Source organism: Cheilinus undulatus, linkage group 1, assembly GCF_018320785.1.
Source record: "Cheilinus undulatus linkage group 1, ASM1832078v1, whole genome shotgun sequence".
Lineage (NCBI taxonomy): Eukaryota > Metazoa > Chordata > Actinopteri > Labriformes > Labridae > Cheilinus > Cheilinus undulatus.
In genome coordinates this window covers 27,224,370-27,250,975 of record NC_054865.1, presented here as the reverse complement: position 1 = coordinate 27,250,975, position 26,606 = coordinate 27,224,370, and the positions used below count along the sequence as shown (strand labels likewise).

At 37.1% G+C, this 26,606-nt stretch overlaps 2 protein-coding genes across 2 annotated transcripts in view; both read right to left on the bottom strand.

Annotated features, from left to right (window-relative positions):
- Positions 1-1,745: 1,745 nt before the first annotated feature.
- On the bottom strand, positions 1,746-10,128 carry wdr93 (WD repeat domain 93). Its single transcript, XM_041778002.1, has 16 exons — positions 10,060-10,128; positions 8,020-8,221; positions 7,737-7,801; positions 7,453-7,531; positions 7,272-7,357; positions 6,386-6,452; positions 6,084-6,177; positions 5,927-5,997; positions 5,553-5,639; positions 4,126-4,257; positions 3,148-3,352; positions 2,967-3,027; positions 2,695-2,851; positions 2,378-2,561; positions 2,098-2,204; positions 1,746-1,791 (listed from the first exon to the last, which is right to left on the bottom strand). The coding sequence occupies exons 1-16, from the start codon at positions 10,126-10,128 to the stop codon at positions 1,781-1,783; spliced, it is 1,677 nt and encodes a 558-aa protein (XP_041633936.1). The 3' UTR covers positions 1,746-1,780.
- Positions 10,129-13,647: 3,519 nt separating this feature from the next.
- The window catches only part of LOC121511396 (RNA polymerase II elongation factor ELL2-like), a 37,652-nt gene continuing 24,693 nt past the window's right edge, over positions 13,648-26,606 (bottom strand). Inside the window, exons 3-12 of the mRNA XM_041790426.1 lie at positions 25,810-25,937; positions 24,424-24,587; positions 22,817-23,064; positions 22,233-22,357; positions 21,687-21,798; positions 20,374-20,857; positions 19,711-19,762; positions 19,175-19,346; positions 19,038-19,082; positions 13,648-15,875 (exon numbers count right to left, since the gene is read on the bottom strand). Of these exons, the coding sequence (XP_041646360.1) occupies positions 15,765-15,875; positions 19,038-19,082; positions 19,175-19,346; positions 19,711-19,762; positions 20,374-20,857; positions 21,687-21,798; positions 22,233-22,357; positions 22,817-23,064; positions 24,424-24,587; positions 25,810-25,937 (1,641 nt within the window). The 3' untranslated portion in view covers positions 13,648-15,764. The remainder of the gene's footprint in view (positions 15,876-19,037; positions 19,083-19,174; positions 19,347-19,710; positions 19,763-20,373; positions 20,858-21,686; positions 21,799-22,232; positions 22,358-22,816; positions 23,065-24,423; positions 24,588-25,809; positions 25,938-26,606) is intronic.

Sequence of the window (26,606 nt, the reverse complement as noted above, 5' to 3'; positions counted from 1 at the left end):
AGTAAAAAGAAGACATAGCTTTGCAGCCTTATATTAAGTCCCTCTGACATTACTCCATATTTAAAATTTCATAAACAGATAAAGGTGTGGTTGGTAAAGCTGCAGTTTGAGGAAGTTGACTCATTTTTTCCACAGCATATCATTATGCCATTATGTAAGGCAGAAAAGATTAAATATGGTTTTTGGCAGTATCTAACAGTTCTAATGTTCAAATACCACATACATGGTTAAACAGTAAAGAATGTGTATATTATTTTGATATCTACAGTATTGACTCAACTGTTCAAACAGCATTACAGACCATTCAGGCTGTTCAAGAAGTAATGTTTGATATACAGTGCTTACAGTATATTAAGTATTCACACTTGGATGTTTTACCCTTTCATTGATTTTATAAATCAGTCATGGCTTTTTGACCAAAAAAACAAACAAAAAACCCCTCTTAAATGTCAAAGTAAAACCAGATTTCTCCAAAGTAATGTCTATTAAATAAAAATATGTAAGGTAAAATAAGTGACTGTCTAAATATTAACCCCCTTTGAAATTACTTACCTAATTCAACAGAGGTCCATGGTGCTAGTCTCACAGTAGTGAAATGGGGATCACCTGAGTGCAGTGAATGTCTCTCAAGTGATTTTAGTATAAAGACACCTGTGTCTGGAAGGTCCAGTCACTGGTTAATCAGTATTCCTGGCTACCATTACACCACGAAGGCAAAAGAACACTCCAAGCAACTCAGAGAAAAGGTTATTAAAAAGTATAAGTCAGGGTGATGAATACAAAAAGAAAATGTCCAAGGCACTGAACATCCCCTGGAATTCAATTTAATCCATCATCAGGAAATGTCAGGAATATGGCACATACTCCACAGTCACCCCGAGAAAAGTTCTTTGGTCTGATGAGACCAAAACTGTGCTTTTTTGCGCTATGTTCAGCAGACAAGAGGACTGCACATCACCACAAATACACCATCTACACTGTGAAACACTGTGGTGGCAGCATCGTGTTTAGGGGATGCTTCTCGGTAACTGGCCCCGAAAGGCTTGTAAAGGTAGAGAATTAAATGAATGTGGCAAAATATAGGATCATCCTGGAGGACACTTTTATTTAGTCTGCAAAAGAGAGCTATGACTTGGAGACATTTTTGTTTTGTTTTTTTTTTGTCCAAAAAAACCCAAATTATATTGGACATCCAAACATTTAAGGGGGTGAATACGTTTTATCAGCGCTGTATTAACCTACACCAGATTGGTTATAATATACTGATTTTAAATCTCAACTAGAGTTTACCAGAAGGCATTTGGGAGGTTCCATGGTCAAGTGGAAGAAAGTTCTTTGGTCTGATGAGACCTAAATAGCGATCTTTAGGCCATCAGACAAAACACTGTTTGGAGGACACCACACAGCACATCACCACAAACACACCATCCCCACTGTAAAGCACGGTGGTGTCAGCATCATGCTGTAGGAATGTTTCTTAGCAGCCGGCCCTGGAAAGCTTGAAAAGGTAGAGGCTAAAATGAATGGGGCAAAATACTTATTGACATTACACATTTTGATTAAATTAACATCACTTTTCAGGAATTTGTTTTCACTTTGACATTAAAGAGGGCTTTTTGTAAGTTTGTTGTCAAAAAAGCCAAATTATATTAAACATGATTTATTCATAAAGTCAATAAAAGGGTATTACATCCAAGGGGGTGAATACTTTTTATGCTCCCCATACATAAACATTAGCTAATGGACAGAAGGATACACTCAACAGTTTATCATCAGTGGTTTACAGGGAACCTGAAACGAGAATTCATCATGAATATTTAAAAAGCTGAAGTGGTCTTCAAAATTACATTTGTTTATCTTAATCTTCAGGTAATACAGACAATTAAAAAAATCTTTTTATTTGTTGTAAAATAAATGCACCAGCCAATAATTTTCCACAGCAGCATTTTCACGAGGAAAAATGCCATACTTGGTGTAAATGTCAACAGAAATATTGCAGTAGAGATGGCAGGAAATAAAAGATGCCCAAAGCATCATAAAGTGAGCAAGATCACAGACACTTTGCAGAATATTACCTCAATGCAAAACATCACTCACTGCATTTCCTCATCTGGCTGTGTTGCAGCAGTAATGTTCCTGCAGTTTCCTGTAGTTGCTTCCATTTCTGTGTTACAGCATTAGCTCTTTCATCCACAGACAGTACTCTTTACATGAAAACATAAGAAAATATATAAATATGAAGTATACACTGTTTTTGCTTTCTGCTTGTGATAAAAATAATGAAAAAAAAAACATATTCAGCATTTCCAGATTGTTGTTGCTGATGTTAACACCAAGAAAAAATGACTGTTAGATAAAGAAGAGTTTCTGTCACTACCTATGCTTCAAGTAGAGATTGCAGCTTTTCTCCAGATTAACACAGGCCTCGCTATGTTGTTGTGGAGAGTCTGGGAGTGAAACAGTATATTTCTTTGTGATGTCAGACTCATCAAAACAGAAAATGAAAAGTTGACTCTGGCGTCCTTCCTCAGAAGGTGCACTGAAGCTAGGGTCAGGGTCACCTGCAAGAGAAATTAACTCTCTAAAATACAGGAGCTTGTTTGTGCCTTTGTTGCATTCCAAACCATTAAACATACTAAATGTCATTCTTTATTAAACAAACCAATAAAAACAGAACGAATGCTTTGGGTTTACCCTGTATAAAGATAGTTTTCTGTTTGGCACTCAGTGCATAGACAGGCTTGCATGGAGTAGTAATCAGATGAGATAGAGGAAGACTGAGACAGCACACAGTGGTTTGGTTGGTGACATCTTGAAGGAACATTTTTCCATTTCTTTGCACCATGAGCAGCTAGTTCAAGCCAGAAAAGCAGAGACAGAAGAATCAAGAATAGTCTTAATGTGACTTATTAAAAGATCTTTTGAGACGTTAAGTGCTTAAAATATGTTTTTCATTAAATTTCTACCAAGCTCTGCAGGAAGGGCACTGATGTAGTGACAGTTGGCAGGTCCCTGCTATCTACTGGCCTAAGTAGGTAACAAGAAATAATGCATTATTTTCCTTGTAAAACTTGACTGGAATTAAAGTAACAGAAGGAAAGAATGATGCCTTCACTGAATGTGGATACATAAAAAAACTTATGTTACCTTTTAATGGGCTGCATTACGCAGGACTGTGTCCCTCGTCCTGTTGTGATTCTAAAAATTGCTCCACTTTTACACAACACTAAAAAGTGGACTTTTGCTGTAAAAATCTGCAAATCCTCAACAGACTCAGGCCAGCAATCTTTAAATTTCACACTGGAGAAGGCACTGTCTGCTGCTGATATGGAGACTACCGATAAAGGATACCCTGAGGGAGAGGAAAGAAAATGTCAGAGTGAATAAAATGAGCCATAGTGGGGGTTGTTTTACTAAACATTTTAAGCAGCAAGACTGTTCAAGGTCCTTGCACGCAGAGCCCATTTTTTGATGCAAAAAAAAAAAATGCACAAAAACCTTGCACGCTAAGTTTGATAGATTTATTTCCCTTTCTTTTTAAATTTTGGCTACTGCACAAGTCTGTTAGTCATGCTGCTGCAACAGTTTTAACAAGGATTGCGATGTGATAGAACACATCAGTTCAGTCTTTCTTGCTTTATGTGGATGTGAGAAAAACAATTTGGCCTTAATCCAATATGTTCAACATATCTCCAATATCTTCAAGACGGTTGAAGTCCACAGAATGAAATCCACAAATGATAAGATAAGATGTTAGATAAGAAGATGTTAGGATGATGAAATAAGACAACACAAGACAAGACAAGATAAAATAAAATAAGATAAGATAAGAAAAGATAAGAAATATGATATGATATGATATGATATGATATGATAAGCTAAGCTAAGATAAGACATAAGATAAGATATTCCCTTTATTAGTCCCACAAGGGAAACTTCAAATTTACAGCAGCAAGTGTTGGAGACAAATCACACAAGTGAGTAAAAAGAGCAGTCTGAGCTACGGCTCATAGTAAAGACGTGGCAGCAGAATTAAAAAAAACTCATTAAGATTTTATTAGCTCAACTGGACTGGCATCAGATTTAATCAAATGATAGAGATAACCCAGTTTCAGATTTTCTTACCAGATTGCCTGTCCCAGATACACACCATGGCACCAACAAGCCCAACAGCCACAAATCGGGTGCATCTACTAGCAGCGGAGCAGAGGATTTCCTCTGAATTTGGCCATACCACATCTGGCATTGGTTCAACATCTGCTTCAAAGAGAGAGTTGTTAAAATCTGAAATGTGTATCTCAGAAAAAAGGGTATAGTACAATAATCTATAAAGGGGAAATATTTTGCTAATCTGCAGCTTCACATTTTAATTCTGGGATTAAACTAAAGTAGGTTTGCAAGATACAGAGTTCAAAGAAAACCATATTTTTGCAAATCTTCAGATCAAACTTTGACTAACACAATCCATTTTATCTCAGTTTATCTGAGCACTTCTAACTTCATTAGGCATTCCTCTGATCATTTAGCTTGCTGAGACTAAAACTGTTAAGGATTTTAGTTGGAAAAATTTACAGATAACTTACATGGCAGCTGATATTGTGAGATTTTGAACTGGAAACAAAAAAAAGTGTGCTGGATGTTGCTGATAGTATTGTAAACTATGAAACTGCAGAGCATTCTGCATGCCTGTAATATGCATCCACTCAGGACATAACAAAGTTCATGTATTGCCAGTATTTACTTTTTGAAAGACCCCAAATGCCAAATAACTTTGGCTAAGTGATTGATTTGTTGGGTTCCTTCAGGCAGTACCAATAAAATCTTTGGAAATGACTTAAAATTTAAATTATTTTGGCCAAAGCTGTTGAAAAATGTAATTTACAGACTAGAAATGTGAACAGGTGGATCCTTGGACTTAACAAGCAGCTCTGCCTCATTCAGAATATGGTAAAAAGAAAGAAGACAAAATTCCTTGGAATCTAATATTCAGAGCATTTTGGAGCTCTGGATTAGCTTTAGACATGTTCAACTTATTTTTTGAGAATGTATAGTATGTAAAGTACTGTGCAGAACTTTAAGGCATGTTTGGACCAAAATTTGAAGGTGAAATAAGGGCAGGGCAGGGAGAAGGATCGACAAAACCCTGGTTTTGCTCTGGATGTCTTTTCATATTTACAGGAGCATGGGGAAATAATCTGTTAAAAAAATAACTAAGTCTACTCCTTAAGGGCAGAGTAAGCCGTCGATGTGGGGAAGAAGCATGGCCTAGGGTATTGTCTGAGCAGGCAGTAGGGTTGCCACAAGCCCCTGGTCAAGCTGTTGATGTCCCAAGGACCTGAAAACCACTAGAGGTCTCAGAGCATTTTACCAGGGTTAAAAAGGCCCAGACAAAAGAGAAGAACACACACGTGACATGTATCTATTTGCCCACCCCTCTCCCTCCAGCCCTGGGTTGTATGACATCGAGCCCCTTGATGAATCTGTAGTGCCCCACATGCCTTAAACTGATGCACATTGACTATATGTCTATACAATATCAATTCAGCACCCACCTATTTTTTTCTTTGGGAATGTGTGCAGCGAATACTGAAGAAGATTATAGCTGCCACTCCACCACACACAGACAGCAACAGGCAGTCCTGCAGAGAATGGTCAGAGATTAAAGATGATTTTAATGTAGTTGGAGTGATACATTCTTCAAAATAAAGGACTGAACAAAGAGTGGAATAACAGCACACATATTAGCAACCAAATCAACCCTATTGTACTTTCTTATTTAATACAAGTTTATTGTTATGCACAAAGAATTTTTTTCCAAATATTTTTTGCAAGTATTATCATCACTTGGGTTTAAAAAAATATATAATTCATAAAAAATCCTATATTGAACACTTCCCAGGACCTTCACTTCTCCATCACACCTCACCTGGCTGTAACTCTGTTTTATCGTTATCGGGAGACTGACCACAAGGCAGAAGAAAGTGGTGGGTGCAGCGTCTGAGAAAGATTTATCATGGCTAATATGAGACAAATGGGGGCTGAGAATCTGCATTTATGTTTAGTTGTTTGTAAATCTAATTAACCTTTGACAGTTACTGTTGGTTTCTACATCTAGAGACAAACAGTGTGTGAAAAAGTCTGTCAGCTTCATATCCTTGTGCTTGTGTAGTGTTGTCCCTGGAAAGAACAGAAAAAAATCAAGATTGTACACTTTAAGAGCAAAAATGAATTTCATTTTAAATTCAATAAATACACTTAAAACATAGGCACACATAAACCAGTACATTCAAGTTCAAAGACACAGAAACAGAAAATAATCTAGAATCATGTTGACTGATTAATTTAAACCAAATGTTAAAATGATTTTACCCTTGGTGAACTTTACCTGCTGGTTTGATTTTTAGCACCACAGCAAACTGAGACCATTCAGCATCTACCTCTCCAGAGGGGTCCTGAAAATGTAAGAAGCAATTTCTATGTCCTTAAATTTTCTACTGAAATAATGAAATTGCATTTGTAATTAGTCACATTTAGCAGTGGACACAATTTTTAAAATATTATCCAAAATTTTAAATCCCCAAACAGTGGAAATATCTTTCCTATCCTCAAGAAAAGCAATGAACCCTAGCGTAAGTTCATGCAGGACATGGTAGTAATATGTCCAGCCGTGATCTGCTGATGGCCAGCTAATCTCAATTATTGTCCCCAGCTTCTACAGCCAATCACAGCTCTTTCTCTCAACACGGTGGTGCATTTAAATATGACGTACCTTTCACTAATCACTGCATGCATGAATGTTAATGCACCACACTGCTGCTGGCAAAAGCTTAATCTCCTCCACCCCAGCCTCCTCCTTCATAGCATAAAGCTTATTGCACCCTGGTACTATGAATTATTTGCTTTTGAGCTAATTTTATTGTGTTCAATATGCATTATCATAAGTGGATCTATCCATATGGGAGTTTCTAGCCATGTGCTCCCTAATAAGTCAGTGCATGCTGCTTGACTAACTCATGAAGCATCTTTTGAGCACAGCGTTCTCCACCAAGTAAAACCGTGTATCCATTTTGTAATAAAATTGTAAAATGTATAACGAGAGTGTTTCTGACTGAAATGGGGACATAAGAAAAAACATCAAACTAAACAGACAATTGATAGACACTTAAGAGCCTCAATAAAGCAGGAAGTATGTAAGACTGCAAGAGGTAAACTAAATTAGACACATAATCAAGCCATGTTCAAGTCAGCCCTGCTGTTAGATAGTGCATCACCTGTTTTTGTAATGGCACCGTCTCTAACTGCTTCATCCATATTTCTGTGGGGAGCTGATAAACCTCCAGCCAAACATCACCATTACCTGATAGGGAGTAAACAATTTGATTGATTTAGCATTTGAATTATTATTTTTTAAACGAACTAATAGTAAAAGAAAAAAATAATGTCCTTACTTACAGCTCATTGATGCAACTCCATAATCTCCTCCTTCAGACAACTCAAATGACAAACAAATGCTCCTTTTGTTCACATTTTCCTGATACAAAGGAGTTTTCAATGTTATTTTTTTTCTTCCTCAATCACATAAATGATGTTAGATTAAACTGCCTCCAATCAGAAAGTATATTCAGCATAGAAATTAGATTTAAAAAATACTTCCTATTCATATTTATAAATATCCAACTTGGTTGCCTAAATAAATCTTCACTTATTTCCCAAAACATTACACTGAATATACTCACCATGGGGTTAATAACACTGAGAAGGTGAACACGTTCAGACTGATAGGCAAAAATTCTGGCAACACCTACAGTAAAAGATGACAACAGTTAATGTCGGTATGATGAAGATAGATTTTCCTTTTCTAAGTACCTCGTCTGAGTTCAAGTTTTTCGCCATGTCTTCTAATTCATTGGCACTATTGTCTCAGGCCAGGGCAGAAACAGGTATTGACCAAACAGGAGTGTACATATAAAAACAATATCTGACTTCTTTTTGTTGTTGAATCACTGGCCTTTCACTCACCCATATCATCAACAGTGCCCAGCAGATAGACGGTTTCAGCCATTCTGGTCATTTGATTAAAAGTTATTTCCAGGGTGTCCTGAAGCCACTCTGCTACACAGACGAGAGATGATGCACACCACACAGACAAGCCCTGAGAGTGACCCATACTGAGGTACCTGCCATCTTCAGAGCATGCCAGGCAATTTGTTCCCTCTGGAAGCTGACAGATATGTCACAGCATAAAAACAATACCAACATTATCTCGGAATAAAGCTCTTTATCTGACATTTACTCTATTTTACAAAAAGGTTGCGTTAGTATTTTATAAATGGAACTTTTGGACCTATTTAATATTAAGCCTAACAAAGAATTTTCACTTGATTTGACAGTATTAAACACTATTAACTTCAGCAAAGGTTCTTCAAACTGTTTTGTCAAATATCTGACATAAAAATGTGGTAAGGGTGAGTGGGATACAAACTAGCATGGGGTTAAATTTAACATGGACTTTTATGGTGTCAAACACTGTTGGGTGAAATGTGTTTTTTGCTTATCTAAACACACCACCAGCCAGGTATAACCAACTGATTTTCATCAGTTTTGGTGAAGATTTCTGGGAAAATTGTATTTTTACCACATAGAAGTTCTTTAGCATACTTGATTCTTAGTTACTGATTTCTATGATTTCTTATGCCATCTTTGCAACAATCTTGCTGTCTGAAATAGCGTACTGATTTGAAACTACTTCAAATCAAGTGTTAGAAAGGCTAAAAAAACTCACAGTGGAGTTAGTAACACTGTGTTACAAATAAGCTCAGTTATGATGCACAAGGATGAGAGAATAAAAAATAGAAATGTAAAAGCATTGAAATGAATTTAATGTTTCATACTTTTTTATATATGATTTTGTTTTTATATCATCTTATGAAATCAATGTTGATCTTATATAATGATTAATTCTATATAATATAAATCATGCATAATATACAAGGGGTTACTATATTCTTTACATTCTTACATATTTTATTAGTAAAAAGGTAATATCTACAGTGCTTAACAAATTTTTTAGACCACCACCAAGGTAAGGTTTATGCCACAGCTGCCCTAAAGTAACAGCATTGGTAATTAACAAAATCATTTATTATGTTTCTGCAATGGTTAATACACCAATATGTAGAAGCCCTCTAACTAAAATGATATTTTTAATGCTAAAATATAAATATTATTGTATCCATTAATTTTCAAATTTACTGATTAAAAAAAAACTGAAAAAATAGGTAGCACATTATTATTTCTTGATTAATATGTCAAATTATAGTTATTTACTTGCATTCCTGAACAGAAAAATGAGCTAGTTTTAGTGGTTGAATGTTATGCTTGATTAATTTCTGACTTCTCAGAGAAGCCCAGTGAGCTGGCTCAAATTTGGGTTTAAAAACGTGAATTCAGTTTGAAATTCCTCATTCCTGTTCAAAATGGTAAAACGTGAAGAGCTCAATGAAAATGAAAGAGTCCGCATTAAAGCACTTCATGATGCTGGATGGTCTCTGAGACAAATATGACAGGTGGTCTAATAAATTTGTTAAGAACCGTATATATGCATATTATTCATCCGTGTTTAAATCTTCCCATACTTGATGAATGTTATGGATAGACATGTAAAAACAATCTATCATAGATTCACAAACATTATCTACCTCAAGTATATATACATGATGAGAACTGTATCAAATTAATTGTGTTTAAACAGACTTTTCTGTCAAGTGTTACAGCCAACCCTAATGTAATGTTAATGTTACAGTTAGCCCCAGCTATAGGGTAGGTTGTAACATTTCACTTCAGCCACTTTCAGCACAATTTTCCCAAAAAAGTGGTTAAACATAAAAAGTAATCATTTGTTGCATAGATGTGTATGTTGGTCAATATGATTATTGCAACCCAAATATATATATATATATTTTTCAATTATTGAGCAAAATCCAATAAGTGTTAGGTTGTGCCCCACTCTCCCCTAATCATATCAACAAATAATACAATGATTTCTAAACTACAGACTACCTGTGCTGCAGGGGACAACTGCAAAGTAGGTATTTCCTTTCTCGGTATTTCTGCTTTGCAAACCCCCATCATTGCTGACTCTGGAGTAGGGGCTGTTCATGGAAAACCTGTTTAAAATGGTGGAAGGAGATACTACGTTTGGAAATACAGTATAAAGAGAAAACATATCTTACAGAGCTATTTTTTTAAATGTGAGAAAGCATGGTTATTAAGCTGTGGCATTTCTTAAGCTCTATACTAGCCTATGGGGTGTTTGTATCTCATCTGTCAGTAAACAAAGTATATTGTTTTCTGTCATGCAGTCAAGTAAAAGATTTTTAATACAGGACATGAACGTAGACACAGTCAGGCAGTAGGCCCGCAGTACATAGGTTATCTACGTGTAGGTCCAAGCCTTCGTCGGTTATATGATAACCTCCATGTTAGCTAACTTAACGCCAAAAATTCCACACAGCATAAAGGTTGCTAACGCTCGCAGCAACACCCACTGCCACTCTACAGAGGGGATGGGACATGCTGTGTACGCTGTAAAGTTTAAACTCGATATGTCGTAAGGTTTACTAAAATAAACACGGGCTTACCTTGCGAGTGTTAAGGCTTAAAGCTTCTCCAGTACTGAGCGTTATTTCGTCGCCATAACAACGGGAGTGAGGATGTACTTTGCACGCGGTGGGTCAGCTAGCAACAGCTCGTATGGAATCTAGGTTTGTACAAATCATGGATACGTTTTTAGAGTTTAACGAAGTTTATGGACCGGTCATAAATTGCTGGAGGGTGTGTGGGATCGAATTGTTAAACCATTTTGCTCAGCTGATAGGAATCGTCGTGCAAAATTCAAAAGGCACAATTTGAGGCTGTTTTAGTTTTTAATCTTGTTATTTAGTAAGACTCACCTATGTATGGAAGCCCATTTCCGCCAAATAAAAAAGAAAACATGTGAAAGTGAGGCAATTCTGAAAAAAAAAAAAAAAGTCATAATTAAGATGAAAAGTCGAAATTATGAGATAATAATTTATCTGTGTTTTTTTTTTTTAAATTTCGACTTTTTATCTCGTAATTATGACTTTGTTTTATTTATTTATTTATTTATTTATTTATTTATTTTTTTTTTTTTAAGAATTGCCCTACTTTCACATTTTTCTTATTTGTTTGGCGGAAATGGGCTTCCAAAATAAGTGAGCCATTTCTGACTTTAAATTTTTTGTGGAAGGATACTTTAAACAAAAATTGTTAAATGCCTCATTTAAAAGAAATCATGTCTTCACTTTCTCAAATGGCCTTTTGGTTTCAATTTTCTTTCCTTGTGATAAATTTGTTATTGAATGGCCTTTGTTTATGCGCACACAAATATAAAAATATACAAAAGACAAATTATAACCCTTAAAGGAATAAAGGCCCCCCAATCATTAGAAATAATAATATATGTGATATATTATGGGTATCATGACCATAAAGAAGCAAAATTGCAGGAGTAGTTTCCACAGTGATACCTGTCACTAGTAAAAGTCTATTAATAAAACTTTTTTTTATGAGGCTGTGTCATTCAAAAGTAACAGACTGGGAAGCTCAGACAAAATGCTACATACCTCACACCAAAACTTTTGACAGCCCCATAAAACCAGTACATATGCAAGAAAGCACCCACAAGTCTATCTGTGCACAAACTTTTAGCATCAGGTATTCAGTTCAAGTGACTTCTGGTATAAAGGTGAGGTATGGCAGCTCCTGTCATCTGCATCAAGGTACTCCTGGGATCAATCTGGGGTTTCAACCTTCAACTAAGCCACATTTTGGCTGATTAGGAGGTTAACAACTTTATTAGGAAAAAATTAAAGCCTATATTTTTTCTAATTATTTAAAAGCTGAGAATTGTTTTCTGGACATGTCTAAATTTACAATTTAAAACCTAACTTGGCACAAAAATTGAGGGAAATTATGTTTGGTACATTATTTCCTTTGTTTGAACCATGCTTATTGGCAATAAAGGTTATATCACTGTTTATTTCCCTTTTAAATGAAGTCACATTTGTAAGGAACATGCATTTGTGGGATGAGCAGCAGAGCTGAGTATGTGGGTTGCACCCATGAAAAATTTGCCAACTCTCCTCTGCCATAGCCAGACAGCTTATTTTGCTGTTGCTATTGACTCTTGATGAGAGATTCTGGTACCCCCAGGTGATGACAATCAGGTGTCTGATTAGCATCATTGGCAGCAATCTCAATGCATAGCGATAGGGATGAGATTCTGCAACCAGGGGCAATCCCATATCTCCACAGTCTGGGACTGAACTCTATCCTCCAAGATGACAATGCTGGAGCAGGGTTTATCAGAGACTACCTCCAGAATTTGTGAGTGGAGAGGAAGATATGGCCTGCCAGCAGTCCTGACCTCAACCCCGTTGAACACTTGTGGGATCATCTTGGTCTGTTTGTGCCGGAGTGACCACCACAACCACACTGACAGACTTGCGACAAATGCTGGATGAAGAATGGGATGCCATCACACGGCAGTGTGTGACCAGGCTGGTGACCAGCATGAGGAGGAGGAGCCAGGCTGTTGTGGCTGTGTATGGTTCTCCCACATGCTATTAGGGCTCCTGTTTGTTAAATGAATAAATTGTTGATATGTTTTGTTTCTTCAGATATCAATCATCCAATCCACCAAACACCAAACAAGAGTCAATGGCAGAATAAGCTGTTTGGCACTGGCAAAGAAGATTTGGAAAATTTTTCATGGGTGCAACCTACATACTCAGCTCTGCTGCTCATCCCACAAATGCATGTTCCTTACAAATGTGGCACCATTTTAAAGGAGAACAGACTTTCCAACTGCATAAGATGTCATGCCAATGAGCACTGTTACAACAAAGGAATAATCTACCAAATACAAATTCCCTTATTTTTGGTGCTATAGGTTTATACATTCTATACAGAGAATAATGTTTTGTTTGCATGGACAATAACCATTTGAGCTGAATGATCTGTTGTTCATTTTAATTTGCATAACAAAAATATAACTGCAGCTAATGCTATGTAATTTAACATCCATATGTGATACAGTTGTCATGTAGGTGCCATACGGTGTAATTGCAGGAAACCACACAGATCAAGAGACGCTTTGATCACAGACAATGACGGTGTTCAGTAAAATCATGCTGATTACCTCCAGAGAAAATTCAAGGCATATAATGCAAGAACTTAATTACAGCAAACATCACTTTGAACTTTTAAATTTATTTCATAACAGGTAAGGGGAATGTACACATTTGTAAAATGCAGTTCATAAAGCCTCCTTTCCTCCTGGCTATAGAATTCCCTTCAGCACATATGTAGTACATAAAACATCTCATGTGCAGTACATACTGGTGCCTTAGTAAATAGTCAGCACCAGTCCAAAACACAACTGATGAACATTTTATTGTAGTGTGTCATTAAGATTTGCATGGATAAATAAAATTCATCTGTTTATTTTATATAAAATATTCTGTCTTCAATACCAATAATTCTTTATTATTGAAAGATAATTAAGAACCACTTTTCTCCCTTAAAACCCTCTTATGATTACCCTCCACTGACCAGAAGTGATTGTGGAGTATTATTTTTTTTATGTTTTTGTGCTTAAAATGTAACAGAAATCAGTGAAGATCACCTCAACCAAACTACCCTGTGTTTTTAACAAAGTGGTAGTACAGGAAAATACCTGACCGCAGAATAAAGCCCAACAGTGATTACTAAAGTACCAGAAGGATTAAAATGTGAATCATGAAAAGGCTACATCATCATAGCCTTTTCCAAATCTCATAATAAGGATTTTATCCAGATAGTACACAGAAGTTTGAGACCGCCACCACAGGCATTCATTAGAACAGGTAGAAATGAAACAGCTAACTAAAATGTAAGGCAGATAAGAAGTGTGTGTGGATAATGAGTTGGCATTGGTAGTTTGAGGTTTTTGTCCAGTAAAAGTGTAATCTAAGGCTTTAAATCAATGACTGTGTGTTAAACAGTCAATGCAAAAAAAAAAAAAAAAAAAAACTGTAATCAAATGAACAATTACAGTCTGAGTGGAGTCATGATTTTTTCAGACTTGCTTTAGTGCAAAGACATGGACTGGGCACTGATTATTAAATGTAAAACTTTCAAGGTTACTGTACCACTATTGTCAACAGTGCTTCCTGTTACACTCTCTGAAGCAATATGGCTGCAGATTTCCACAATTAGCTCAGGAATCTTTCACTGCAAACATTAAATTTAAGTGTCTGAATTTTGAACTGACACAGATGATCCCAGTATTGCAAACATTGTGAACATGTAAGTAATGCTGTTTTTTATTTTCTAACAGTGAACAGTTCAGACTCTGAATCAGTGTTGAATGAATGGCTACTGTCCCTTTCTGTTGCCATGCCTGCATTGATATTGAAAGGATGTAGAGCAGCTTTGCACTCTCCTTAAACAACAAATAACCTTTGATCCATTCATAACAACAATCACGCCCCCCAGTTTCTTTTATAACAATCTTTGATCTTATAAGCCGTGATACTTCAAAGAGAGCAGATCAATAACACAAAACAGATGGAGGTGGCTTTAAATAAATACATCAGTAGTTCTAAGGAAAACAAAAAAGAGAGAGACACTTGTTACCAGTGGCTTTAAATACTTTGAAATAGACTTTGTGCCTGATTAAATGGCTTTGGGGGCGATATGGTTCTTGTTTTTGGTCCATTTACCAGCCATTTAATAAATAAGTGTTTTGAATAAATACTGTCAGCACTAGAATATTTGGGAGACAGCATGAAACTGCAGTTCTCCAAACTTTGCCCTGTTTCTATTTTAGATTCAGATGTTATAAAGAACTTGTTTGTTCAGTGACCAGACCATAAGCTAAACAAAAGGTCCAGGTGAAAGATAGGATCCCTTTACTTCAATGCATCAGTTTCTGGTTTGATAATTCCTTTTATTATTTTTCCCAAGTGTGAGATTATTCCACTTACTTCCAGATAAAAACCATAGTCTTTTTGATTTTTTTTTTTATAAAAGGTTGAGTTTCAATATATTAATGCTGATGCAGCTACTGCTTCAAGGTAGTCTTGCTTCAAGATAAATACCTGAACCATTAAAGGAATCTGCACTATGAACAAGTTAATGAATAAAAAAGTACATAAGAAGATGTCAAAACTGATCCTGAGATCAAACAACTTTCCAAATTTATGTTTTTTTTAGAGGGCTGTTTCAATCAGGTATCATTAAGGAGAATGCTTTGATATGGAGTTGAAAAGGACCCATGTCTTTACTGCTGCTGTTTGAAGTCCACAGATTTAAAAAGACAGCAGGTAAGGGGTGCCAGCCGGTAGCAGAGTTTAACTCAAGTGTGAAATGTTAAAAAAAAAACATGTTACATATTCCCACTAAAATGGCTTACACAGACACAAGGGACTTATCTGATGAGCACTGATTTTTTGGCCTCTCAGTTGAAGTTTTCACATCATCTTTAGAAGTGATTCACTACAACAATCACAGTATAAATAGCATCGGCTTCTGATTCATGTTCATCGTACCTAAGCATCATACGTGGTCCCAGCAGTTTTGAGGTCCATAGTTTCTATCCCTTGTGTGAAATGCTTTTGTTTGATTCCCATGTTGTTTATGCAAAGCAGGTGGCTCCATTCATTTAAAAAGAAAACATCTGACAGAGAGGAGATCTGGTGCTATGACGAAGCTTGGGAGACATCGTAGTCCAAGATGAGCTGTTTGATGTAGGACAGTTTTTCATGGAGATATTCACAGCGTTTCTTCTCTTCCCGGTAACCTGGAAACTTCTGCAAAAAGAAGAGGAAACATCACTCCTCTGTTCTCAGTCATCAAAGTACAAGTTAGTTGGATTTAGCAGAGTGATGGAAAGCATGGAAAGGCTCAGAGTATCTGACCTAATGCTGCAGAGGTAAACACAAGGTGAACGAATGGCATTTAAATATGGTGCTTTTCCACCAAGCAGTATTATTTGGTCCAGTACAGTCTGGCACAGTTTAGTAAATAAACAAACCCTGATCTTGCTTGCTTGCTTTTCCATAGCAAGTGTAGATAACAATATTAATAATAACTTTATTTATATAGCACTTTTAAAAACAAGGTTTAACAAAGTGTATTGACATGCAGAAAATCAAAGCAGCAAGACAAAGACAACAAGAGAACACTGAGGGGGAGAGAACCTAGACAAGAACCCAAACTATACATTTAGCCCAAACAACATTATTACTGAGACATTATTAGAAATAAAAATCCATGGAAGGCATAAGAGCTTTGATAAGTTTCACATGACATCACCTGAGCTCAGACAACCTGAGAGGTCGTTAAAACAAAGACATCATAACAACCCACGACTACCCGGTCAACACAGGAACCCAACCACAGAACCTGAGACCAAGGGGACTGAAGTTTTAAAAGGCAAGTAAAAGAGAAGCAATAAGAACTAAAACATTAAGAGAGGTAAAACTGTAAAGGAAGAATAACTGTAAAAGAATAAGTCTGAGGAGGGAAAACACTAAAATGGTCAAGCGTCAAGAGGGTAAAAACTAAAACAGTAAGAACTGCCTAAATTAAAAACTCAAGATAATTGATATAGAAAACCAAAACAATAAGAGGAGTAAGAGATATTAAAACAGGAATAAGAAAAGTAAAAGGTATCAGAAAAAAAAACAGAAGTGGTAAAGACTTAATAGTAACAATAATAACAGTAAAACAGCAAAAGTAGCAGTAATGTAATAATAAAAGTGGAGATAAAAGGTAAAACGATGAAGGAATAAAAAGGAGTAGGAGATGACATCACATAAAAGCAAGTCTATAAAAATGAGTTTTAAGAAGGGATTTAAAAGCAGAGACTTTCTGCAAGCCTTATCTCTAGATCTAAAACTGTTCTTTGTAATGGGAATTCTGTCTTTTTTAGAATCAGCTCAGTTACTCTGATGACCACACAGTCACAGAGTGTTAGAAAAAAAAGGAACTTTAATTTCACAACCTTCTCAGCCCTGTTTAATGCTAAAATTTAGTGCTCCCCCCCAACAAAAGACTACAGTAATATATCTCATCTCATATGCACATTTGCACTAATTAATGTAATTATGTTAAATTGTTTTATCTACCTTAACTCTGCAATATTATGGCATTCTAACAATTTTGACCATATACTTAGCATTCTTACACCCTTTGCACACCTTGCAACCATACCATCATTGCACATAAACTTGTATACACTGGTTAAAATAACTATCAAGATCTTTTACATTCTTAATCTTAATTTTCATATTTTTCTCATTTTCATCTTTAAATACGTAATGTTTAATTCCCTATAAATTGAGAGCAAAGCTGTGTCAAATTCCTTTGCATACTTGGCCAATAAAGCAGATTTTGATTTTAATTCCAATAAGAGTTGACCTTTTGACTCCCAAACAGCTCTGAATTTGGTAAAAAACAAAACAAAACAAAAAAAACGAAAACTAGCGCTCAGACATGGAAGGCCGTTCACATAGAAGAGCCAGGCTTTACAACTGGCTCATTCACATGGATAAACCCTTACAGCCCATTACTTCCCATTTTGAACAGAGTTGTCATTTCAGTCTCAACAGTACCCCACAAGGTTTATTTGCTAAATAGTACAGCATTAACCTGACACGCCAGATGGATTTGTTTCCCACATCCATCTGGAAAACCTCTCATACACAGCGTTTGGGAAAGGGCAGAGCCTTTGAAAAAAAAAAAACTCGGAGGGTGATTGGAATGTTCTGTCACATCTTCACAGGCCAATCAGAGCAAAAAAACACATGACATAGCCGCTATCGATTGGTCCTGTCACTTTCTAACTGGGCCCAAACGGTTCAGACGGGAGCTTTGCAAGATGGATTCACCAGTGAGAAACATGGAAACAGGCGTATCCATCTGCTTTGCAAGGTTAGTACAGCACATTATTTCCATTAAAAGCAAATAAATGATAAATAAGGTAGAAAAGATGTTCAGCTTGCTATAAAACATGCTGCGCGTTGTATTTGTCTATTAAATCTGCTGTCACACAGGAAGAATAGATTCTTAAACCAATCAATGGACTGCACTGAGTCTAGCTCAACCCATAAGGGTCAGATACTGTAGTTCGCTTGATACCCCAACAGAAAGGGGCCATAAAAGTGGCACACTATTGATCTGTTATTTTGGTACCAGAACTTTTTACAGCAGAAACAAAAAAAAAAAAAACTGTTTACTATGCCAAACTAAAATAACTAAGACCAATTGTTGGAAATGCAGCTATACCCCTTAAACTAATGCTGATTTTTTTAAATTGAAATTTTTCTGAAGCACAACCTAAATGATCTTACAAATATCCTGGCCCGACATATTTTTAGTAGAATATTATAATGTTTTGTATGATTTTATATTTAGTTTGACTAGTTAACAAATTTTATTGTAACTTTCCATTTAATTTGAAACCCAAGGCTAATGTTGTGTTTTTTTTGCAATACACTGTATTGGTAATACTGTATTAGTGTATTGTACTGTGCTGGTAATCATGGTGAACTTTCATTTGGAAAATCATTACAAGCAGTTCATTCATGAAATAATGGTACTGCACTTATTAATTTTTTTTTTTTTTTTCAATGGTAGCATTAGTCTGCAACATAAAATAGAAAAGGTGAAGGGGGTCTGAATATTTTCTGAATGCACTGCATGTATTCATCTTCTCCAGTACTGATAAGAGTATATATATATGTTATAGTTGTTGAAAAGTAGTTAAGGAGTTGAGTAAAATAAGTGTAAGCTTCATCCTACTTCTTTTGAAAAATGCTGATATTGCTGTTTAGGTTCACTATTATTATTCTGTGCTTTCTTAAACTACAGTCATAAACACATCTGATGGTGTTTAGGTATAAAATTATCCTCTGATCTCCCTTTAAATCCAGTTAACAATGAATAAACCTTGTAAAAATGTAACTCACCTTTCGATATTTGTTGTACTTTTCCAATATTTGGTCCTCCATTATCTAAAAGACAAATCATTGCAAATTATATTTAGCTGCTTTGAATTACACATAATTGATTGAAATTCAATATCATGTACAGATCTAGTGTGTACCTTATACTCTTTAGTGCCAGGGGACAGACTTTTAATCTTGGACCCCAGCTGAACAAACATGTGAGTTATGGTGGCGATGCGTGAGTGGAGGTCTTTGTATTCATCATACTCAGCGCAGAAATCCTGCTGGTACCTCTGACGCTGCTCCAAACTCATAATGGGGCCGTATGTGCTACAAGGAGACACATTAACAGTTACATTTATGTTAGTTTTCTGATGGAGGCCTTTTTAATGAGGCTCTTTTTGTGTAATACCACTTTCCAACACAGGGTGGCAGCATAAGACCTTCTGTTGCTACAGACCCCTTCACTGATCTTTTCACTTGTTGTATGTGTAATATTAGCTATAAATACAAAGAAAAAGGCCACACTCCAAATCATTAAACCATGTTCATAAAATGTGATGGTCACAAAGGGCACATGCACAAATTATAGCCACTTATTTTAACAGCCAGTCTGTCACTTTTGTATGAACATATACTACATGAAGTGATTTCACATGAAAAAAGATGGTTTGAAAGCATTTTTTGAACTTACATCACATAATCAGGCTTCTCCTCAGATGCCATAGCTTTTGTGATTTCAGGATCTGTAACAAAATAAAAGTAATAGATAAAGAAAACAACATTAGCTTGAGTCAAGACAGCTTAGACGTGACACTTTGTCATTGTCTGACTGTTTAGCAATGTGTTTTTGTTTAGCAAAACTTAGTGTGTGAGAGACTCTGTGAGATGAGCTCTGAGCTTGTGGGTCTCAGGAGACACGTCAGCTCAGAGACCTCTTTGCTCTGCTCAGCCTGTTGTTGAGTCAATCAGCCACATAACACGCTGAAGACTCGAGAGAGGGAGAGCTTCAGGGAGCAAACACTGACACACTCATGAGATAATGCTGTAGAAATACAACACTGGTCTTTCACTTGTCAGACATATTATGGTTTTATAAATCTGTGTGGGTGTGCTTAAGGTTTTTTTTTGGAGAGATGTAGAAGAGAAACAAGTTTTTGTGTGACTGGACCGAGCCAAACAAAACACCAATGATTCAACATAAATAGTCAGAGAAGCAATAGGTGGCATCCTGAAGCTGATGAGTGCAAAGTCAAAACAACTCCCAGATGTAGAAAAGGGTTCACACTAAAATGTTTCACATTGTGACTGCACTTTAAAAGTATTAATGGCTAAAATCATCTAAAAAGGCTCTTACTGTCAAGTTTGTCCAGCTTCTTCTTGAGATCAGGACTCGTCTCTATCCAGTCACCACCTTTTTCATCTTTTAACCTCTCCCTCTCCTTGTCTTTGTGCTTTTTTGATTTCCTCTTCTTGTGCTGGCTGTTGGCGAGCTGCTGGTGAACACGGTCAGAGTCACCCTGCGGAGGCTGGTGGCTGCTTATCCTGGGTGCCTGCTCTTTGCTGTGTGAAACGGGTGCATCAGATGTGCTAGAGAGTTTGTGCATTAATGGAAAGCCACTATGGCCCACTGGCAAGCCATTCTGGTTACCAGTATGAGTACTTGTCCGTTGAAACTCAGTCTTAGTGTGAAAACTGGGGTTAAGGATGGGAGTTGAAATGCTGGGTCCTTTACTGGTTGAGAGTTCATTTACTGTGGGCTGCTGCTGCAACCTTTGGTCCACAAATCTTTGTTTCTTCACCTCGAGTCTTTCCAACGAGTCAAAAGGCACAGGACGTTTCTTGTAAAAGAATAAAATGGAAATTAACTTTTATTACCAATGTTAAACATGAATTCACCCTTATGAAACAAAACAGCCTAAACCAATCAAACAAAATTTAAAATACCATCAATACAATCAAGATGGACTGACTCTACCTAGCAATACATAAATCTGCACACACAAGACATCAACAAGTCTGCACACGTAAAACACCACAGAAAAGAGAGATAAAGACTATTAGTATTCAGAAAATTTACTTATTTATAGTGCCAATAAAAAAAAAAGTTTTCTATGCCAAAAAACATCCCCACAGCATGATGATGCCACCATTGTGCTTCACAGTGGGGATGGTGGGTTTGGGGTGATGTGCAGTGTTTGTCACCAAACATAGTTTCTCATCAGAGCAAAGAACTTTCTTCCACTTAACCATGGAGTCTCCATCATACTAAAATCATTCAAACACATTTACTGCACTCAGGTGATCACCATGTCATTAATTGTGAGTCTATCAGCACCAGTTGGCTGGATCTCTGTTTAATTAGGTCAGTCACTTAAAATGGGGGCAATATTTATGCAGTCACTTATTTACATTACTTATTCTAATCAGTTTGCACTACTTTGTAGAAATATATTTTCACTGACATCAAAGATGTTTTTTTTTTTGTAAAAAAAAAAAAAAATCAAATAAGCCAAATTATATTGACCATGATTGATTTATAAAATCAATAAATGGGTAAAAAAAATCCAAGGGGTTGAATCCTTTTTCTAGGCACTGTAAACAGACATATTGCATTTACAAAGAGTATGAAAAAGTCAGAGCAAAATGAAGAACCACATGAATATTTACCACTGCAGAACTTTTGGCTGTGCTGTGATTCAGCACTGCATCCTCTGAGGTCTTGGATATCGATAAATTTGATTGGGAATTCCTTGATTGGCTGATGTGAGGCTGCAACTTTCTGTTAGACAGAAGCAAAAGTGGACCAAAAACACACAAATGTTAAACATTTGAAGTCCCATTTGAAGTTATGTGGATGTAGGAAAAAAACTCAGAAAGCTGAACATTAATATGGAACAGATTTTTTGTGTTGCAAGCACAGGCACGTTTTGTTCCTGAAGGTGATTTACACCCAAAAAGAGTGTGGGAAGAAGATGATGCTGGGTAACGGAAAGATGAGAGATAACAATAAGAGCCACTGATTGCACTGACGTGTGAGGAATCATACCATGAAACAGTAGAAAATATTAACATCCAGTTACTATTTCTTTATAGTATTAGACAGCTCCACTGTACAGAGACAGAGGTATAATTAAAGAGGTAGATTTAATTATCAGCTTGTTGAAGCAACAGAGGGTAAATCCTCATTTGGTTTGTCTTGTTCGTCTGACCCACCTGGCCAGCAGTTTTGCTATCTGAAGTCTCTCCTCCTCGCTGTAGCCGGGCCAATCCCGCTGAACATGTTTGTAATAGTCATCCTTTAGCAGGTAGCTGCTGTCTCTGGGATTCACCTTGGCCACCTTAAACACAACACAACACAACACAGGATGATACATTCAACTAGTCTTTATTTGATTTAGTAGTTCACAGAGTAACACCATGTGAAATAGTGACTTCTCCTCCTTCATGAAACAATTCATTTTTGTGACAAACATTGCCAGGGCCGCCAGTTGCTGATCAGTGCCATATATCATATACCACACTTTGGTAGCTTGTGGTACGTCTATCTTGAATTGTTATGACATTATGGCTAATAATCAAATCTAAAAAGCAGCATGACTGAATGATGATGTGGCCGATAAGGTACAGTAGAGAGGAGGGAGAGGAGGTTGCTACAATATGAGTGAATAAATTCTTTCTATGCTTTAACACTGGAAATTGTTTAAGACATAAATGTACAAAACAGATATTTGCCAAGCATTTCCACAGACTTGATTAGAGGAAGTCTATGTACGCTTACACTCAGTATTCTTCCTTACCTCCTCCAGAGTGGCGCCCAGCTCGACCTTGTCCTTGGGACTGGCTCTTTCTCTTTCCAGCCACAGCAGCAGCTCTGGTTTCCTGTACGGTTTGAGAGCAAGCAGGTGAATGATTCGCTCTCTCAAGGGCTTCTGGGTCGGCGTGGCCATAGTGCCATTCCTCCGGTTGTTATTGGTAGACGACTTAAAGAAGCTGCTGTCTGGTGTAGACGGAGGAGCTGGCCTCTTGTTGAACTTGACACATTTATCTAAAAACAAAAATAGACAAAGTAGGGAGAACCATGACTTAGTGGCAATGCATTTTATATTCAACACATATTTCAGTTTTGGCTGAGTAATTCACGAGATACCCATTATTAATATTAGAGTTCAAGTCCAATGGACCTAATTCTTAGCCTTGAGCTCAGTGTCAAGAAAGTATTAACAAATGAAAGCAGAGATGTGCCAGTGAAGAGACGAAGGCACAAAGCTCTCACCTGTTTAAACCATGTGCTCCCTCCCCAGGCTGCACAGTCTTAGCAATAGTACTGGAGAAACATTTATTAAAGGACATTTTTCTAACCTTTACCTCTGCATTACCTATACCATCCTGCAGCTATTTGTCTTCAGATGTGAACAGCCCATTGATCACTGCTTACATCTCTGCTGCAGACAGATGGGACATGTTGGAGCAGTGAAAGCTATCTCTCTGTGCTAATCTCATTACAGGTTAATCTGCACTTTGAAGGTCAGCGAGGGGGAGCAGTACAGGAAAAGAAGGCTTTCCTTTCAGCCACAAAAGTATGTCCTGCCAAGTGATAACAACTCTACGTTGTATCATTAGTCTTCTAGCAGCAGTACATTATTATAGAAACACAGACTTATGTAATAATTACAGTTTGGGCTGTATGGAGTGCGTTCTGTAAGTTTTGGCATGCCTAATAATATGCATACTCTTCATGAGCCTCTCTTGAGGCTAAAAGAGGGACGTCAAGTGAAGTTATTAAATGTTTCCCTGCAGGCATATACATTTCTGAGTCATCTTCACCTTAAGACCTGATGTTACACAATCCACACAGTCTAAATTTGGTCTGAACCACCCAGAGTTTCAGCTTCCCTCGAGCTGCAGCACATGCACAGGGGGCCAAGAAACAATATTGCATAACCATAGCAAAGGTTGGCAAAAAGAAAAAGGGCAGGGAGGAGGAAAGAAGTTTGCCAGTCCATGTCTCTACTCATATGATTAATACACTATTTGGTGTGCTGTATGATCAGGATCAAAGAAAATATTATGGCAAATGCTAAAAGAAAATAATCTGTCAAATGAAAATGACACAGCTGTGCTTTATATGTATGAGAAAACCTCAGAAACTTGTGGATGCCGGTAGACACAACTACAGATTTAAAAAAAAAAAAAACGCTATACTGTGTAAAGTTGATGACTCAGTAAAAACTAATACTACTGTAAGTAAGGCAAATATCTATTTTTAAGTCAACATCTATTTGTTTTTGGAAAACATGTTTTTCTCTATGCGGGCTTAAAGCTGTTTGGCCTTTCCTTGTCAAATCTGTGTTTCATACTCTGATCCTCTGTTTATTCTCCAATGAAACCTCAGCTCTCTTCTTACTTGGATGTGTGGTGCCCGGTTTGATCTCGATGGCCGAGCGGCTCCAGCTGTCCTTCTCCACCTGAGACATCCTCTCTCGGGTCATCTGGTACGAGTCGTCAGTGGCACACACCGTGATCTTGTCCTGGATAATACCCTGGCCTTCCAGCTGCTCACGGCCGTCACTGCAAAACACAAACACAGGGCCTTTGAACCGCAGCGCTCTCCGTGAGCCGTACAGTCAACACTGTCAATACAAAGCACTATAAGCTAACCCGAGCTGCATACCAACACAGAGTCCATGCAGCATACAGTGGCTTTGTGGTAGGATCTGGCTAAGACGACCTGTGGTTACTGCAGGTTATGTCACACGCTCGATATAGCTCCATGAGAGAAAGCCAGATATCCTGGTTCAAAGCAGGATAGAGCCGGTGGACAACCACCAGGATTAGCCTGGCTCCAGCCAGTATACTTACTAAACAAGGATGAGCTTTAAAAAAAGAGTTAAAAAGGTAAATGCATGAGCCTTTATTTAAAAATAAATCAAGAATTTATAGTGACGCTAAATCAGTTTTGTCATATAGAAGCATATTTCACCTAATCCCATTTTTATTCTCATAACACAATTATATACCAAAAACCATGGTTATTTCTCTTCATTATCCTTCATATTATAAACTACTGTGGGTGCAGAGAGAGCTGGATCTCATTCTCACGCTGTTGTACTGTTTCATTTGGCTCCAGTAGCTGACTGGAACCAGAACAAGTTCAGACCACAGAGAGCCATCTGGCAGCTGGAGGCAGAAACAGAGTATAACTCTCTGTTTCCAAGCATATACAGTCATGCGTAAACATGGCATCACAGGTCTCTGTAATGAGAGGGTCAGCCCAGAAATATACAGGAAGTCATGATTGCCCCATCCTGTATACAGCAATCAGTGAGCGAGCTGTCTCTTCACCATGCCTTTAAAGATGTGGGCACACTGACAGCTGGGGACGAAGAGACTGAAACCTTACATGACCAAAGTAAGGATCATCTGAGGCCACATGAGCCACTGCCAGCCAATCACAAACAGTTTTAGCAGGAAAGATTTGCTAAAATCATTTTTAAAGGTAAGGTACTTGTGGAGTTTGAGCATGGTTTGAAAAATAAAAAGGAATCAAACAGCACAAAACAAAAACAAATGGTGCTTCTTCTGACAACTACCCTGCAGCAAAGGTTTCAGACATTAAAAATGACTTTAAAAATACTCCATCTTTACACTGATAGTCAGGTTTGATTTCTTAATAAAGAGGCACCAATTTTAATTCCAGTGTGTTTCATAACCAGCTTAAAACATCTCATCGTAGCTTTAACTTATCAATATACTGGATGCAAAAATAATATTCAGTGAATTTACTCCTTACTTTGAAACATATTGATGGATGCAGTCAAAGCTGGCTTGAGGTTGGTCTTTGCTGTCGCTGGATAAGTAGAAAGTAAACACACGGAGGGCAGACGGTGATTCTGGGGTGGGAGCTGGGATCTTGATGTACTGTGTAGAGAAACAGGAGATTAACTTAAAATTTACAGTCCGTTATTAACTCAAAGACTTGGAAACAAACTCAATGAAGATACATTCACCAATAAAGCAATGCACTCTGACTCATATGCCGTTATTTTATTGAGCTTTTGTTAAAGAGGTTTATATGTGTTAAAAAAAAAAAAAACACACAACAATACAAAACCTCTGAGGAAAAGCTGCTGCATATTGTCTCACAGGCCTGGTACCAGCCAGTTGTTTAAACTTGCCACTGTTTCCCCAAAATATTCCGAGTTATGCAGCTCTTTATTTCGGTTAAGCTGTCAAACCTATTATGAGAAGAAGCAATTATCTACTCAGCAGAATTTCAGAACCAAAACCTGATGCCAAATGCATCAATGGAAAGAACAAAAGGCCATGCAGCTCAAAGTTTTTGTAATCAACATAAATTAATTTTTTTTTACACCCATTGCAAAGAACAGACTGTGACAAATGTAGTTAAAAAGTCCAGAGAGTAGTATTTCACCATGAAAAAAACAGTAAAGGCCTGCTGGCAGCTACACTTTATCTTTGGAGCATGTTTACTGGTCTACAGCTGCTGGCCCTGCAGATCTGTAGTTGTAACTTGTGACCAGAGTGTACTTTTTATTGTGATGGATACACAAAGACCTTGTTGTGCAT

Excerpts from the sequence above, each read along its gene's own strand:
- wdr93 (XM_041778002.1), bottom strand. The coding sequence starts at position 10,128 with ATGGGGGTTTGCAAAGCAGAAATACCGAGAAAGGAAATACCTACTTTG. Across the intron at positions 8,222-10,059 it reads AGTTGTCCCCTGCAGCACAG|CTTCCAGAGGGAACAAATTG; the intron begins GTAGTCTGTAGT and ends CATATCTGTCAG. Across the intron at positions 5,998-6,083 it reads ACCAACAGTAACTGTCAAAG|ACGCTGCACCCACCACTTTC; the intron begins GTTAATTAGATT and ends AATCTTTCTCAG.